At 37.1% G+C, this 17405-nt stretch overlaps 3 protein-coding genes, 1 non-coding gene and 1 pseudogene across 4 annotated transcripts; 2 read left to right on the top strand and 3 right to left on the bottom strand.

Annotated features, from left to right (window-relative positions):
• Window positions 1–129: 129 nt before the first annotated feature.
• Window positions 130–966, bottom strand: LOC147943883 (uncharacterized). Its single transcript, XM_087512402.1, has one exon. It carries the CDS (start codon window positions 964–966, stop codon window positions 130–132), a length of 837 nt encoding a protein of 278 aa, XP_087368528.1.
• Window positions 967–5371: 4405 nt separating this feature from the next.
• Window positions 5372–6905, bottom strand: LOC147943882 (uncharacterized). The gene has a single exon (XM_087512834.1). The coding sequence runs from the start codon at window positions 6023–6025 to the stop codon at window positions 5408–5410; it is 618 nt and encodes a 205-aa protein (XP_087368960.1). The 5' UTR covers window positions 6026–6905; the 3' UTR covers window positions 5372–5407.
• Window positions 6906–7619: 714 nt separating this feature from the next.
• On the top strand, window positions 7620–7721 carry LOC147943881 (small nucleolar RNA R71). The gene has a single exon (XR_015558787.1). It is a non-coding gene; the product is annotated as a small nucleolar RNA R71 (small nucleolar RNA).
• Window positions 7722–10633: 2912 nt separating this feature from the next.
• On the top strand, window positions 10634–14230 carry LOC147943880 (PHD finger protein MALE MEIOCYTE DEATH 1). Its single transcript, XM_087450182.1, has 3 exons — window positions 10634–11058; window positions 12206–12449; window positions 12542–14230. Exons 1-3 carry the CDS (start codon window positions 10764–10766, stop codon window positions 14115–14117), a joined length of 2115 nt encoding a protein of 704 aa, XP_087306308.1. The 5' UTR covers window positions 10634–10763; the 3' UTR covers window positions 14118–14230.
• On the bottom strand, window positions 14178–15672 carry LOC147943879 (U-box domain-containing protein 20 pseudogene; annotated as a pseudogene).
• Between the last annotated feature and the right edge of the window lie 1733 nt (window positions 15673–17405).

Genomic DNA, 17405 nt, shown 5'->3' with positions numbered 1-17405 from the left:
TAGACAAAGGTAGCAAAAAAACTTTTCCCTTCAAATACAATCTTTGTGTCAATAAAATTTTTGCAGCTTGCCAATACTGATAACTCCACTTCTTGCTTCCAAAATAGGGCCAATCCTCCTCCCCCTGGGCTATGGGGTGGGATCAAGAGGTGGGAAGGGTAGTTCAACCATTGTAAGGAGCTTAAGACTTTTTTCATCTGGGTTCTTCGTCTCCATGAGGAACAAGACTTCCGGTGAGATTTTGGAATGAAACTCCCGGAGGCATTGAACTGTTGTAGGGTTCCCCAGCTCACAACAGTTCCAGCTTAGTAACTTTAAGGAAGAGGATAAGGTGGATTGTGAAAATCCACCTTCTTCTTCACCATTAGCTGGGATTAGCTTTCCTTGTGGTGCACCGTTACCATTCTTACTGTTTTCTCCACGGTGGGAGGGTCCAGCTTCAGAGGTACTTCTCCGCTTTGGTGAGGATTGAATGAGGCACTTGTTTTGTTTGCTTGATTTCGCTCCTGCTAGTCTAAGAGGGCTTTTGTTTTGTGGTTTTTGCAGAGGTGGTCTCCCGCGTCTTTTCTTTCCAAGGGCATTGGATAGCTGATTAGTCTCCCGAAGTGGTACAGTCGTAACAGCTTCCAGAGGGGATGTTCCAGGAGGAGTCAGTTGCTCCAAATTATCATTTTGATTTGATGCTATTGCCGCCTCTATAATTCTGTTAGCAGTTTCTGCTGTTAGACCTTTAGCTTCACCTTGAATTACTCTACATTTCCTTGCAACACTCTCAGTAGGGTCAGCACAGCTCATATATTGAACTGTTACCTCTCGGAGGGTTCCCATAACCTCCTCAGTAGAAGGAAGAGGCATAGGTGGAGGAGGGGTTACTTCTGCTGAAGACAAGGTGTGCTCCGCCAGGGGGCGTCTGGTGATGGACGTTTCAGAATTTCCAGCTCGGATTAAGTATTTTCTCTCCAGCATAGATTTGTCTTTTTGTATCCTCCACCATAGCTATGATGTGACCTTGAGTAGTCGTTTCTAGAGGATGATAGGGAGCGGCCAGTTGGCCTTGGTGGGAGAGCAGGGCTACTTCTTTCACGCGAGTCAAGGGCTCTATGGTGGTGACTGTCAAGGTTGGTGCCCAGCAGGCTTCGTTTATAAGGTGACAAAGCATGGAAGGACCCTCGAGAGTTTTATTGGTGACGAAATGTATTCGTGGGGCTTTATTTGGAATGATGGTTCACCTGAGTTGTCTCTAGAGTCCTCTGTCCGTTCTGACTAACTTGTGGTGCCCTAAAATTGTCCCAAGGGGTGTAGTAGTTCCGCTAGGGTTCACTCTTTCCTGGAGCATTTGTTTGGGGGATCAGCTCCTCTTGTCTCTCAGATGCCGCTAAAAACCCTGGGCAAACTTTCTTTTCATGGGATAGTCTATTACAAAAGGAGCAGTAGTTTTTGAGGTTTTTTTAGCGGAAGGAGATCAGGGCTTCACTGCCATCTTTAAACTCGACTATTGTCTCCTTTACCAGAGGTTGTAAGCCATCAATGAGGACCTTAATTTTTACTGTCGAAGTTGTAATCTCTTAGTCCAAAAGTTCTCCGAGCTCTTCACCAATTGTTTTCACCATTTCAGGAAGCCAGAGGTGTTTTGGGAGTCCTTGGATATCAGTCCAGTAAGGAATCTTTGATGGGAAAGTCTCCGATATAACAGGTTCCCATTTTTGAATGATAACCATCCACTAGTCGAAGTGGTATGGTCTATTGTCTAGCACTTTCTGCATATCTTCTTCATTAGCTTGGGACTGAACCTGAAGCTTTACCTCGAAGGTTCCAATGATTTGAGAGGAATGGAAAAAGAGACCATAGTCTTTGAACCGGTGGGTTTGTAAGGCGACCCATTAAGGTAAGAGAGTTTTCCTCAATCAGCTTTGAAGTATCAAGGTCCGGTGCTCTGATTCTTTTACAGGTAGGGGGAGAGAAACCGCCCTCAATGTTTTTCCCTTTCAGGTGATATGGCATCCTCTTATCCATGGTTCGAGCACTTCAGTAGCAGGAAGGTCAGGGTGATGGAGGGATGGTTTTGAGAACACAGGTTACTCACTTAGCAAGTGAGATTTTTAAACAAGGCAGTAACACAGGTAAACAGGGTTAAACTTTTGAAGCTAAGGAAAACAAAAAACTACCTTTGGAGGGGTGATCTGAAGGCAGATGTGTAGGAGCTGCATTTTTGTTACGAGCAACCGCTCCAACAGATATCTTAAACAACCCAGCACGAACAAATTCCTTACCCAAATACAACCCATATTTGGAAAGTACAAGCTTATACGTATCTAAATTAACGGTAAATCCATGCTTGCTAAGGAGAGATCCGGAGATTAAGTTCTTACGCATCTCTGGTACGTGAACTACATTCGTCAAAGTGAGCTCATGTCCAGAAGTAAGCTTTAAGACAATCTTCCCGTAACCTTCAACCTTTGAGGTGGCGGAGTTTCCCATGAAAAGTCTCTCGTCACTCTCATTTTTCTTGTAGGTTTAAAACATCGACCTATCCAAGCAAATGTGCCTAGTTGCACCGGTATCAAACCACCACGTCTTTGGATGGCTCTCGGCAAAGTTAGCCTCTGTGACTACCGCACACAAGTCAGCTCCGGTGGAGACGTTCAAGTCTTCACTGGCCATGTCTGAAACACAAACACAAAGCTTTTTTCAGAACAATATATCAAGTCGTGAGATGACTCTGATAATCAAGTGAATAAATCAACAACACTCGATTCCTTAGAAAATTGCAATTAAACACAAGAAAAACAAGAACATAGGTTTCGCAAAACCAAACTGGTTCACGTTTAACTATATAAAGTTTCAAAATAAATAACAAGCTTGTGTGCTAAAGACGTAGTCAAACCACTTTGGATATTTTAATTATCGCACAACCAAGTTGCAGTTCTTGTTAAACTCTCAAAAGCAAGAGATAATAAATCTCTTTAACTTTCAATTTGAAGAAACTTAAAAACCAAGACACTGTGTCTATTTATGAGTTTTTAATTTGCAAATAAATCCAAACCAGAAATTCTGCAGTTTATGAATGCAACACAAAGGCAAACTGCAGGTTTTGAATAACACAACAATTGGTTTCACAAAAGCTTTTAGAATCGCAATTCTCAATAGCAAATAAACAATATGCAAGCAGCAGGTTTTACAAAACCAGAAATCTAAACCAATTGCAGCTTTAACTCAGCCTTAAAATAACAATCTTACACTGAGTTATAATCAACACACACTCTGTTTTTCCTTTCCCACAAGAACAAAACAGGTTCGAGACTCTCAAGCTCTCGTTATGGTTTTTACCCAATCGCAACTATGGTAAACTTGTGATTACACACACAACTTCTCCTTAAACGTTTATGAAATCTCAAATCAATCTGTTAGATGTTTATAGAACAACAACAGATTCAAAGAGTTAAGAATGTAGGAGCTAGAAATTTGCCACACTACGTAAGAGGTATTGATTATGAGAAAACACACAAACGTTAAGGGAAGAATGGAGGCGAGACCGAAATCTCTTTCCTTAACTCTTTGAAACCCCCGCAGTGCGACGGGATTAGTGGTTACAAGAGTCCCATGATACAACCAATCACAACCGGGTTTGCTAATCACTCAAAGACACCGGCTCTATACAAACTACACTCTACGATACTCTCGAAATGACACTTACTTTGTGAGAGAGATTGCTGGATGTTTTGTGCTTTTGCTGTGTGTGAGAACAAGCGATTGATTTCGTCAATTCATTGTATTTGCAAGAGAACTCGATGAGTATATATAGAGGACTTGGATGACTTGGGTTTGAAATTGATTCTCCACAACTCTATCCAGTCCATCGCAAATCTAGGAGGTGGGCAACGTGAAGAAGCCACAATCTCTCAAAGAAATCCGACTCTCCACTTGATCACGAAACCAAAGAGACCGAGTCTCACGGAGATGTGAAACAGAGTTTTGACTCTATTCAATCTGACCCACTCCTCACCAAACCATTAAGGTCTAATTTCTCATTCACACAATCCAATTTTATTAAGTCCACTAAGCTTAAATAAATTGAGGTCCAACAATCCCCCACATGAATAGGAATTACAAACTATACATAGGAAGACTCAAAAAACCTTTTACTAACTAGACTAGACTAGACTAGACACAACTTAGACTAGACTAGACAGACGTTCGAGAGTATACGAAAATGTTATTGTATCTGAAAGGTAGCATTTTTCAGCTTTGAACCAATCATTTTTAATATCTGTCGGACTTACTTGGCCGGGAGGTGAACATGATGTCTTGAACCAACCAGATTTTAATGTAAACCTAGACAACAGGTATCGCATAAAAACACTTTCTCGTAGAGATTTAGTTCTCTATTGTGTCCATTTTGGCCTTGGACATTCCTGGGTTCATGAGTGAACTTGGAGAATATAGCCTCTCTTTCATTCTCCTAGAAACGGTCCTATTTCACACTCACTAGGTGACCTCCCATCAGTTATGTTTTTAGAAGCATCCTATAATACTCCAGGAATATCTCAAAACTATGGTATGTCATTAAAAGCTAACGCTTAACCTCAACTCTTACAGGTAACACTGTTTAATTTTATCTTTAGGAACTGGGTATAGACATAGTCTTACAGTGTTCAACTCTAACTCTGTCCCTTTTTAACCTAGATCTTGGGATCTCCAATCACATAGATTGGGTTTCCACCAAGCTGAATTTATATTTCTAGGCTACCCATTCCTCTTGATAATCCAATGATTTAATCATTTATTCACTGTCCAAAAAAAATAGCTGATTGCTATAATAGTGTACACATAATATTGACACTGATTTTTCCTACTTCAGGAAATCATCCACAAAGTTCAAAAAAAAATTCACATAGCTTCTTGAGCTTTATCCAAAATAATAAATTCTCTAATAACTTTATGTGGTATCATGTTGAGATTATTATTTGTGGTAAGCAACGCTTCCCCCCACATTTTATAGATTAACCCTTCAACATTTCATATTCTTTTCCACATAAATAAAAAATATTTTGTACAATCATTAAAGAGATTTACAAAATTAAATCACATCAATTCATGTGAATTATATATATATATATATATATATATGTTTTTCCATTTTCTCATGTTGGTGATGGCGTTTTCTGAGAGTCATGCTACGACGTAAGTCTCATGCAAATCTCACGTTAACTCACTTTGCATTTTTGAAGACTTCACCAAATGAAAACTAAATGGAAATTTCCATTATTAAGAAAAGAGAAACCAACTACAACTTATTCTTCTCTTTCGAGAATACAACTTATTCTTCTTCGAGGTGGAAAGCCTCAGTTACATCATTATTGTAGACACCTTAGATAATCCATCACAAACAAATCCATTATTATGCATGCTACACCACGTCCACATTTTTCTCGATGCGGATTAGTGATTCAACTTGCAGTTTGACAATCAAGTCTTCGAGGGAAATAACATTTTTCTTATGAAAAAGATAATTCTTGAAATCCAACCAACTTGGAGGGAGTTTTTCAATGAGATGATTGACCATTAAAATTTCACTAATCAACATCCCCGCAGAATCTATCTCGTTCTTAAGAAATTGCAGAGCTTCCACTTGTTCCATGATCGGTTTTGAATCAACCATTTTAAAGTCAAAAAAGTTTGCCGTAGCATATTTTAGCAAGCCTGCATCCTCGACCTTGTACCTTTTCTCTAAAGCATCCCAAAGGTCTTTAGAAGTTTTGACCTTATTGTATACAATGTACAACGGGTCTGTCAAGCAACCCAGAATCCAACTCTTGCAAAGAAAATCTGCATGGCTCCACGTATTCACGCTGGCAAGGTAGAGCGGATCCTTATTCTCCGGTGAGAGAACTGGTGCATCCTCTTTCACATACTTATTTAGGTTCAACATGGTCAGAAGGATACACATTTTCTGTTGCCACGCCTTGAACCCGTTCCCACCAAACTTTTCTGGCATCCATCCTATGCTTATAGCACAAGTAGTCATCAGCTCAAGTACCGCTACTTTCAGCGGAGTAAGAGTACAAAACTAGATTTCAGTCCCAGTCTCATTGGTGGTGGTCTCGGTGACCTCATTAACGTTGGACACATTCAAATTTTCACCAGCCATGTCTGAAACACAAACCACAAAGCTTTGTTCAGAAAATTATTTAAAATCATGTAGTGACTTTAACAACACTAAATAAATATTATATGCAAACAAACACAAAAACCAACAAGACCATATGGGTTTCGCAAAACTAAACTTGTCAAGTTAAATTGTTTTAAGTTGCAAAATAAATAAATAACACAAGTATCCCACTAAGTCTCAGACGCTTATGAGCTAAAACACCACAACAGTAGTCAAACCACTTTGGATATTTTATTATTGTTGCACAACTCGGTTTCACCCTTGATTAATGTTCTCTATTTTCCAAAAAAATAAATGAAATCTCAACTGTGGTAAACAAAATTGTGATTACACACACAACTTCTCCTTAAACGTTTATGAAATCTCAAATCAATCTGTTAGATGTTTATAAAACAACAACAGATTCAAAGAGTTAAGAATGTAGGAGCTAGAAATTTGCCACACTACGTAAGAGGTATTGATTATGAGAAAACACACAAACGTTAAGGGAAGAATGGAGGCGAAACCGAAATCTCTTTCCTTAACTCTTTGAAACCCCCGTAGTGCGACGGGATTAGTGGTTACAAGAATCCCAGGATACAACCAATCACAACCGGGTTTGCTAATCACTCAAACACACCGGCTCTATACGAAGTACACTCTACGATACTCTCGAAATGACACTTACTTTGTGAGAGAGATTGTTGGATGTTTTGTGCTTTTGCTGTGTGTGAGAACAAGCGATTGATTTCGTCAATTCACTGTTTTGCAAGAGAAGAACTCGATGAGTATATATAGAGGACTTGGATGACTTGGGTTTGAAATTGATTCTCCACAACTCTATCCAGTCCATCGCAAATCTAGGAGGTGGGCGACGTGAAGAAGCGATGATCTCTCAAAGAAATCCAACTCTCCACTTGATCACGAAACCAAAGAGACCGAGTCTCACGGAGACGTGAAACAGAATTTTGACTCTATTCAATCTGACCCACTCCTCACCAAACCATTAAGGTCTAATTTCTCATTCACACAATTCAATTTTATTAAACCCACTAAGCTTAAATAAATTGAGGTCCAACAAGATGCAGTGGCTCAAAGGCAGTTCACAGCTAGGGATTCCGACGTCGGAGAAGAGAGTTTGGTGGAGGGGGGGGAGGGGGGAAGAAGTATCCAGCGGGTTTTAAAAGTTTGATAGAGGAACCGCTGGATAAAGCCGTTATTAGAAACCAGAATTTGGTGAGATCTGGATAATAAAAACTTCCATACTTCCTTTTGTCCTCCTAGAAAAACGTGTCTGGGAGAGTTTTTTCTTTCTTTGTGTATCTTGATGTTTTCTGGTATACCTTTTTGTTAAGTTCTCTATGCAACAACTCTTTGTCTGATTTTATTCTAAAATTTTTTCGTTGCTAGTGATACACAAAATCACGTATATTTTAGTAAGGTACCACAGAGTACTAAACAATAATTTTTTTGGTCATGCCATTGTGACGAGTATACTTTCAAACGTTCTCAAGCTTCACACAAAACCTTTGTTTTCTCGTTGTGTGAAATTTGAGATCTCTTTCCTAAGCTGATCCGTATGTGAGGGGGAGAAGAACTTTTTCAAGAAGACACTCTTGCAATGTAGCCATGAGGTTATAGCATTGTAAGAAAATTATATTTCTATACATGAGACTTATCACTACGGGAGAATGAAAAATAGCCCATGGTTGCCTTCGTGCTTGTTAAGGCACATGTCCATCCGTATTTCATGTATGGTCGTTGTTTCTAACATCAACTATCGGGTCTTGATTTATCGTATCCAACTGTTCTAAATGCTCAACATTTTTTTTTGGTGCTCTTGTGCGTTGTCCTTCTTTAACCGGCGAAATCTCTTGCACTTGTTCCATTAAATTCTCTCGATTGTTGCTTCTTAGGTTCATTTAGCTGATCAAATTGTTGAATTTCGGTATAAATTTGGTAATAATTTTCCCACTTAAAACCAAACCATATTTGTGGCTTCCAAATCAAAGTGACCAATATTTTAATTTGGTTCAATTAACCAAACAAATTGATTTTCCAAAATTCGAGATTAAACCGAGCCAAATCGATCGCTTCTCCAGCCTACCTAAGACAGCCATGTCGGACCCAGGTTAAAAGATTAACAAATTATCCAGAGTCTTTTATGACACCATGTGTCTATGTAGCAAATACAACCACTGATCTACTGCTAGTCATGAGCTATTAGTCAAAAAGTATTTTCCTGACCATATGTGGCTAAGTACAGAAAATTTTTAAAGTTTAACCACAAAATATGTTTTCGGTAATTTGATAAATTCTGGTATTGTTATTTTGACGATATGAATGTGACTAAATTAACCTACTCTAGTTTTTATCTCAAGTTATTATAGACCAAAACAAAAAACTTCTTTTACCATGGCTTTCTAGTATTATGTACAAGATTGAAACTTTTGACCAAAAAAAAGAAAAAAAAAAATTTACAAGATTGAAACAATGTCTTGTCTATCAGCTATACTAAGATTCGAAAACAATATTTCTTTTAGATAATTTGAAAGCCTCAAACATGAAAACACATATTTTTAATCAAATCTATATATTTATAAAAATTGGTATAACATACTTGAATGCAAAAGATTAAGGAGACTTCAGTATATATATTTAACGAAAATAAAATAAGTTTGTTGTCCCATAAGATTAAGGAGACTTCAATACTAGGTGTCGGATTTTTTAATAAATGAAGGCATGCATACTCTTCTTCTTTGCTTCAAGGAGAAAATACTTTTCATTGATGCAAGAGCATATATCATATAGAATTCTTGTCTTCCGCAACTAATCTTATATATAATATATCGATCTAGAGATTGTATTTATAAACTGGCATGGTGCTTTCGAGATATAAAGCAAGACAAGAAAACCAAAGATATTAAGAAAGACTTATCATCAAGGCTAATTGAGTTTAACACAGTTGAGTTGCCTAAAGTGTTTTTGAGCTGCACGATTTTCTGCTACCGCCGTGTCGACGACCTCTTTGCCTTGTTCGTCAGGAAAGATCGTAAAAAGATGAACGAGAGTGTCCATGATGCAACCAAGAAGAGGAATTTTTGACCAATTGGATGTAACTTGATCAGAAGCCTTTGGATGATCCATATGTATTGATCGATAAAGATTGTAAGAGAGGATGAAGAAAAGTAAAAGTAAAGAGAGGTAGTGGTGTATTTATCTAATCCTAATGGAAAGAGTGACTCAATGTCCACGAACAACAAAAAGTTCTCACGGACTTCTTTATTGATTGAAAAAAGAGAGTTGATCTCAAAGAATCAAATGCCGTGTTCACTATTTCTACGTGTAAAATTCAAACAAATAATTTGACATTAGAGACTTTTAGAAATTATTTTAAAATCTGTTTAGATTTTTTTCTTTTTCTTATAAAACCATTTCACCATTTACGTTGGACCAAAAATTTGATTTCTCATTATAATTGTAGTGGCACATAATTATTAGAGTTAATGATTTAGTATTATATTAATATGTGTAGATTGATGGTTTTTGTTGATATAATTTTATATGCTTAATTAGCAAATTTGATATATATGAAATAATTATATATATATATATATATATTCAATTATTATTTCTCTAAAGATGAAATTACCATTTTCTCTGTTAAATATGGTTTATTTTTTTGAATTTTTTAGGAAATTTATATTAATTTTTTTAAATAAGGATCAGAAATCATTTAGTAAAATTTATTCATTCCACCCTTTACTTCAATTAATCCTGAAAATCTAATACCACTTTCGCAAATAGGTAGTTAATTATATTCTTAGTACTTGTCCATCACACATGAGTTTGGTGATTACAGTGGTCTATGTGACTATGTACCTAAATAGATTTATTACACTATACAAACTATACCAGTAAACTTTTTATTTTTTGGGGCAAATTGATACTGATTATACTAGTACATTTCATACATACATTTTTACAAATAATAATTTTTAAACAGATAGTTAAATGAAAGACTCTCAACTAGTTTTACTAGACACAAGTTTAATAAAAACAAATAGTATTTGGAGATATGTGTATTTTATATAAGATAATATTTTGGAAAATAACCTTTTTATATAAAAATGAAGTGTTTAAATATTTAAAAGGTGTTCCTACTTTTTTGTGGTAATTTATTTAATTATTTTTTGAAAATCATATTTTTTTAGGGAAAACAAAACTAGAAGATGAATAATTTGGAAATATTTTATTTTATATAAAATCATATTCATAAAAAAGAATTTAAGTGTTTATTTTCTGGTTTTCGAGTGAGCTGTTTGACTTAACAGAGTGAGCGGTTTGACTAACAAACACTTGCAGTTACACAGATGAACGGCTAAGATCAACCGAATCCCCAACCTCAATCCAAAACCGTCAGATCTTAATGGCTATTACGTAAATCACAACCATCCTCAAGGGCATTTCTAAAACAAACCACTCAGATCACGCTTTGTTTCAATTTGAGCGGGTAAACTCCTAACAGAGAGCTCATCTTCTTCTTCCTTCGTCTCCATCGATCGAATCCTAAAATCCCAAAAAACCCTAAAAATTACAGAATCAAAATCGAACGATGCCAGTTCCAATCATAGAAACGTGCCGTAAGAGGAAGAGGAAGCCCAAAGTTTACAGCTCGCAACGGTTCGGCGAAGATGGGGTTCCGATTTACCGGAGCGAAGCTTTTCGCGATCAGATTAGGGTTTTTTTACGCGATTGCGCCGAGGTTGAGGAGTATAGCGTTCTTGGTATGCCTGTTTGGTGTACGCTACTTAGCCATGAGACTACGAACTCGGTGGTTCCACTTTACACTGTTGAGGAGGATGTGGCTCGTTCTTCGGAGCCTTACTGCGATCAATGTCGTTGCACAGGTTTGTATGGATTTGATTTCGTTTTGGGTTGATTCGATTTCGTTAAATCAATTTGGTGTTTGATGAGATTATGTGAATTGGGTTTTGTATATGGATTTGTTTCGGTTAGGGTTTATGATTTGTTGTTGGATTGAGATATTTGAGTATTGGGATTAGATGGTTCTGTGTATCTTAAGGTGTTGTTCTGTGGAATTGAGACTTTTGAGTAATGGGTTTTGATGAGTATGAATCTGTAGATGTTGTTGAACTGAGACTTTTGAGTAATTGGTTATGATGAGTATGAGTATGTATCTTAAGATGATACCTTTGAGTAATGGGTTTGATGAGTATGGATCTTAAGATGTTTGGGTTTGATCGATCTGGTTAGATCAATTTGGTGTTTGATGAGATTTTGTGAATTGGGTTTTTGTATATGGATTTGTTTCTGTTAGGTGTTTACGATTTGTTGTTGGATTGAGATTTTTGAGTAATGGTTTAGATGATATGCGTATCTTAAACGTGTTGTTCTGTATATTTGTTTCAGATTATGGATGTATCTTAAGATTTTGTTTAATTGAGACTTTTGAGTAATGGGTTTTGATGAGTATGGATCCTAGGATGTTTCTGAATTGTAAATCTGAGTATCAGTTTCATATGAGTGTGTGTTATTGCTAATAATATTAGATTGTGATTATTGGTATCAGATTAGTGTGTATCTTAAGATGTTATTGCTAATTTTAGATTGTGAGTATTGGTATCAGATTAGTGTATATCTTAGTCTTAAGCTGTTATTGCTAATTTTGTAGATTGTGAGTATTGGTATCAGATTAGTGTGTGTCTTAAGATGTTTCTGAATCGTGATTCTGAGTATTGGGTTTTAGGTAAGTAAGTACTTGAAGATGATGCTAACTCGAGATTCTCAGTATTGTTTTCAGATTAGTAGCTTTATGATGTTGTTAAATATTAGTATGTATCTTTAAGATGTTGTTGAATGAGATTCTGTTTGGTTTGAGATATGTGGAATAACTGGTGAGGATTAATGATCGGACTAGAGAGAAGACGTTTCTGACTTTGACTTTTTATTCTGACTTTGCTTAATGAGATTCTGTTTGACTTTGATTTAAGATGTTGTGAATGTTTCTGACTTTGATTTTGTGTTTTGTTTCAGGGTGGAGCAATCATTTTGTGTCAAAGAGGAAGTATCACTTTATAATACCAGTTGATTCTGAGTGGAATATGCCTTTAGAAGATGATGTATTTGATCTACAAAGTCATCTTTTACATGGATTGATTCATAGTAATGGCTTTGGTCATTTGATATGCATCAATGGTATGGAAGGGGATTCTAAATACTTGTGCGGAAGAGAGATTGTTGATCTTTGGGACCGGATTTGTAATATCCTTGGAGCACGGTAATGGATATATAACAATAGTATCCTTTTGCGTTTTGTTGGATTTTGCATTTTTATGATTTGGAAATTGATAGAATGTGTTCTTGTTGCAGGATGATAACAGTTGAAGATTTTTCCAAGAAGAGATCTATGGAACTGAGGTTGTTGTATGGTGTTGCTTATGGCCACTCCTGGTTTGGAAGATGGGGATACAAATTCTCTCGTGGAAGTTATGGTGTGACAAAGAATGATTACGAGAATGCGATAGAGCTTCTTGGTTCACTTGATCTTAATCAGATTGAGTTTCATTTTGGTGAGTATCAACAATCTAAAGAGATCAAGCAGGTTATTCGGTATTACAGAGAGATGAGTGAAGGGAATTTGAGGACGTTCAGAGATCTTTTGCGGTTTATGCTCATCATCAAGTCTCATGCTTCTCCCCAAAAGCTTCTTCCTGCGACTCCTCCTATCCTGACAGATTCTCCTCATCCGAAAAGATCAAGTAGGTTGCTTTTGAAGAAAAGTGATATTGCAGATAACGACAAGTCTCCGAAATATAGGCGTTATAGCACTGTTGCTGCAAATTTGGGTAGTAGATGGCCTGTGAGGAGACTAATATTTGCAGCTGAAGTGATAGTAGAGTCACTGAAAGAGATGAAAGCAATGAAGCCAAACGGTATGACTCGGCAAGATGTTAGGGATTCAGCTAGATTGCATATTGGAGACACCGGTCTGCTGGATTATGTGCTGAAGTCGATGCACAATGTGGTCGTTGGGAATGTTTTGGTTCGGCGTTATGTTGATCCCGTTACACGTATTCTGCACTATACAATACAGGAGCTTGATGATGCGATGAACGTCATAGAACCGAAGAAAGAAGAAGCTGTACTGCTAGAGGAGATTACTCCTTTGAGGATTTATACTCGATTAAAACCTGGAGCTGATGTTTATGGAGATCTGTTGTTACTATACACAAATGTGTTGTTGAACTATCCAGAATCTGAGCTAGTGAGATCTGCAACTCAAGCAATCCTAGACAGCAAGCACTTCGTAAAGGAGTGGCCTATAAGGGACAACAGTGAAACAGTCTTACAATTTGTTTGCCGTATCAATCCAAGTTTGATTGGTTTGAGATCAGAAGAGATCACAGAGCTACCTCCAGGTGAATTGGTCACAGTTCCATTACAAGCTACAGTCTTCGATCTAAAGCGAGCCATTGAAGACACTTTCAGAGATACTTACTGCATCTTAGCAAACTTTGTGGTGAGTGAGATTGAAGAAGTTAAAGAAGACATGAGTTTGACCGAGTCTTGTTCTGCTTTAACCGTGAGGGGTTATGGGATTGATTTGGAATCGAAACTCAAGTGTCAAGGTGGATGTGATACATGGATGGTGAGATGTATTTGCAGGGCCAGAGATGATGATGGTGAGAGGATGATATCTTGTGATGTTTGTGAGGTATGGCAACATACAAGATGCTGTGGGATTGATGATTCAGATACTTTGCCTCCACTCTTTGTGTGTTCGAACTGCTGTGAAGAGTTTGCAGAGCAACAGAGGAAAGTGTTGCAGCCCAAATATGAGTTTCCGAGTTCAGAGAATATGTTTCTGATTGAATCTGCAGATGATTTCTATGGGGATCAAAGTTGTCTTGGTTTGATTTTCCCTGAAGAAAACTATCTCTTGTAAAGCCATTTTTGGACTAAACTTTGTAGATTACTCAATTTTTTTGGTAAACGAGAAACAAAATTGTATATGACACTTGTGTTGTTTGATTGTAAATGAGTTTTGTGGCTTTGTGGTTTACAAGTTGGTTAAAGACTCTGCTACAAAGAGAGGGTGTAAAAAACAGAGGAAATAAAAGTTACAGAAAACAAAAATTGTGTTTCCTCTCTATATACAAATGTATTATTACAGTCTCAAAATGGTTTCTTAACATGCTTAAACTCAATTGAAGATGAATCAGAACGATCAACGAAACCATTCATCTTCATAACTTTATTCATCATCTTCAACAACTCAGTCACCTTCTCCTTCGTTCCTTCACCACATCCAACTTGTAGCATCACAACAAGCTTCTTAAACGCACCTAATCTCAATGCTTGTTCAACCTCAGACCCATCTCCACTTTTACAAATCTTCCACATCACAGAAACCAAACTCTTCTTCTCAGTGATCTTCAAAATCTTCTTCACCAAAACCGGTATCACCAGCTCATTTCTTCTCACTTTCTCTCTTCCTTCATTAGTTTCGCAAATCGCGTTTAAAACCAGTAACGCTTTTTCACAAACGCTGTTTTCAGAATCAACTAGCATCTCCACCGTTATATTAACAAGATCCAGTGCAAGAAATCTTGAAACGGTTTCTTGATTTGCCAAGATCATGTGGTGGATAGAAACTAACGAGTTAATGCATATAGTATCGCGATTAATTGAGTTCAAGAACGCTTCTTCGACGCCATTGATCTTTGTTAACGCGTGAACGTGAGCTACGTTGAGCTCAAGAAGCTCCTTTACTAAAAACGCGGCGTTTTGATCGCCATTTCTCAAAAGCTCCACCAACCTAGTAAACGACGACGTAGAGGTGAGTTTAAATTGACCTTCTGAACCAATGGGAAGCATCCACGTCAGTACAGACACAGTCTCCTCCAATAATAGTGTAGCGTTTGCGTTTCCCGAAAACGCGTCGAAACAAACGCAAAGAACTAACCCGGCGCCGTGTTCCTTAACGCATTTACGGTTCCTCTCGCTCTCTTTTCCCAATCTCTTCAACTTCCCAACCATCTCGCTGCACACAACGTGGTCTCCACGCCGCGTCGCAGCGAGTAACTTCCCACAAATCTCGGAGACTTGATGACTTGTCACGGGTACACGTGGCGTCGGGATCCGTTCAATCCCGCCGCCTAGTGACGACCCGCACCAACCTTGAATCATCCTCCGAATAGTATGATTCGGAATCTGCTCCAAACTTGACAAAACCGTGTTAGTAACGGGACAAGTTTGGTACCCGGACTCGAACCACTTCTCGATGTTTTCGCGGTCGTAAGTGATCCCTGAAGCGATAATCACCGGATCTTTCATTAGCTCGTAAGAAATCGGACAAAGAAACTGCGACGGAATCGTTACTTCATCTTCCTCAGAGCAACTAGTCACCGGAATGATCTCCTTCTTGTTGCCTCCACGACGTCTCACTCTCAATGAAAGTCCCATTCTTTGACTGTTCTCTTTGGTAATGAATAAAACAAGTTGAGAGATAGACATTTATATATGTACGTATGTATGAATGCATATAAACTTAGGGATAATAAATGTTATATATTTAAATCAGTCACTATCATACGCTTCTGGAACGCGAGTTGGGTCAAAGTTAAGTTTTAGGTAAATGAAAAAAGAGAAAAAAAACATCACGGGAAAAACGAAATTTGAATAATGGAGATGGTTTATGTCATATTATTCGCTAGCTGTTAAAGAATCGGAAAAATTGACCGTTGAATGTTTGAAAAAAATTTAATGACATGACAAGCGACAACTAATGTAGGAAATATGAAGAAAAAAATTGCTTAAACCTATTCTTAGGTTCTTAGGTTGGGTTTTTTTTCTTTTTTTCTTTTTTACCAAATATTAACTAGAAAAAAATTTCATGGTTGGTAGCCCAAACCGGTAAAAAAGTGTTTACAAAAGAAGATACTAAAACAAGAGAGCTAGATGACCGTGCAAGATAACCCGCCTTCAAATTTGAGGAGCGAAAAATCTTCAACAAAAAAAATAGTGGGAAGACCGTTATTAAAATGTAGAAATTGTCTAAAAAATTTGAGAAGACAGGCCAATCTTCAGGGACTTGTATCATCGCCACTAATTCTGCATAGTCCGTTGCGAACAAGTCACTCTGTTTGCTAGGAGACACTCCATGGCCCAAAGCAGAGCCTCACACTCTGCATGAAGCAGGGAAGGACTTTGCCGCAGACAGCAAGCACCCAATAACAAGGTCTTGCCATCCCCATTATCACACCACCACCCCAAACCTGAACTGGGTTCGGATCCTTTCCAGGATCCATCAATTTGACACTAAATTTGCTTAAAAACAAATAAAAACTTTTAAATATAGTTTTCTAATTTATTTTTAATTTATAAAAATGCAAATTAATCCTACAAAATCTAACTTAACCCATAATATAATTTTTAGTGACAATTTTCAAAATTTTAAAATTCTAATTTAAATAATATATTAAAAAACATTGCGGATTTTTACCAATAAGTTTGATATATACATAGAACTTTTTTTGCAAGTTAAATTCGATTTTGTAAGTTTAATATATTTTTTTTAACAAGTTGAGAATCTCAACCTGAACTAAAAGTTTAAAATTATTCAATAGATTCTATTTTCTTAAATCTGTTTATCCACATCAGTCGGATAATATCCGAGCTCGAACATATTATTCATATGCCCAAAGCCTATTTGAGAGTAACATATTTGGTTTTTTTATAGAGATGTGATTTGCGAGAATCTGTATAATAGAGTATTTATTTTTGGATGAATTAGAATAGAATATTTTCTGTCCTCAAGTCTTATAATATTTAAAAAATGAAGAAATAATGTGAAATCGGCTAGGTCTAGAGATTGACCAAGTCAGTGGTCAAGAGTCGGTGCATGAAAATACTACCATGCGCATTTGTTCATTACGTTTACGTTCTTACCTGTTTTTGATTATTCTCTCTATAGCTTGAGATTATATCAGTCTGTCCATATCCTTCCCACTACATATAATCTTCTTTTTAAAAAAGAGAAATATAATAATAGTAAGGAACACGGCAACACCTATCTCCAACTCATAAACCCGATCTTGTACTTTCCAGCTAAACTATGTGTTCGACCACAACGACCAAAATCATCTCAACCAAACCATATAACCCAAACAGCCAAAATGTTTCATATTTAACAGTTACTTACATCAGTGTGTAATTAAATATTTTCATTTTG

Source organism: Camelina sativa, chromosome 5, assembly GCF_030686135.1.
Source record: "Camelina sativa cultivar CO46 ecotype springtype chromosome 5, ASM3068613v1".
Lineage (NCBI taxonomy): Eukaryota > Viridiplantae > Streptophyta > Magnoliopsida > Brassicales > Brassicaceae > Camelina > Camelina sativa.
The sequence above is the reverse complement of the archived record's forward strand: the minus strand, read 5'-3'. Positions and strand labels throughout refer to the sequence as shown.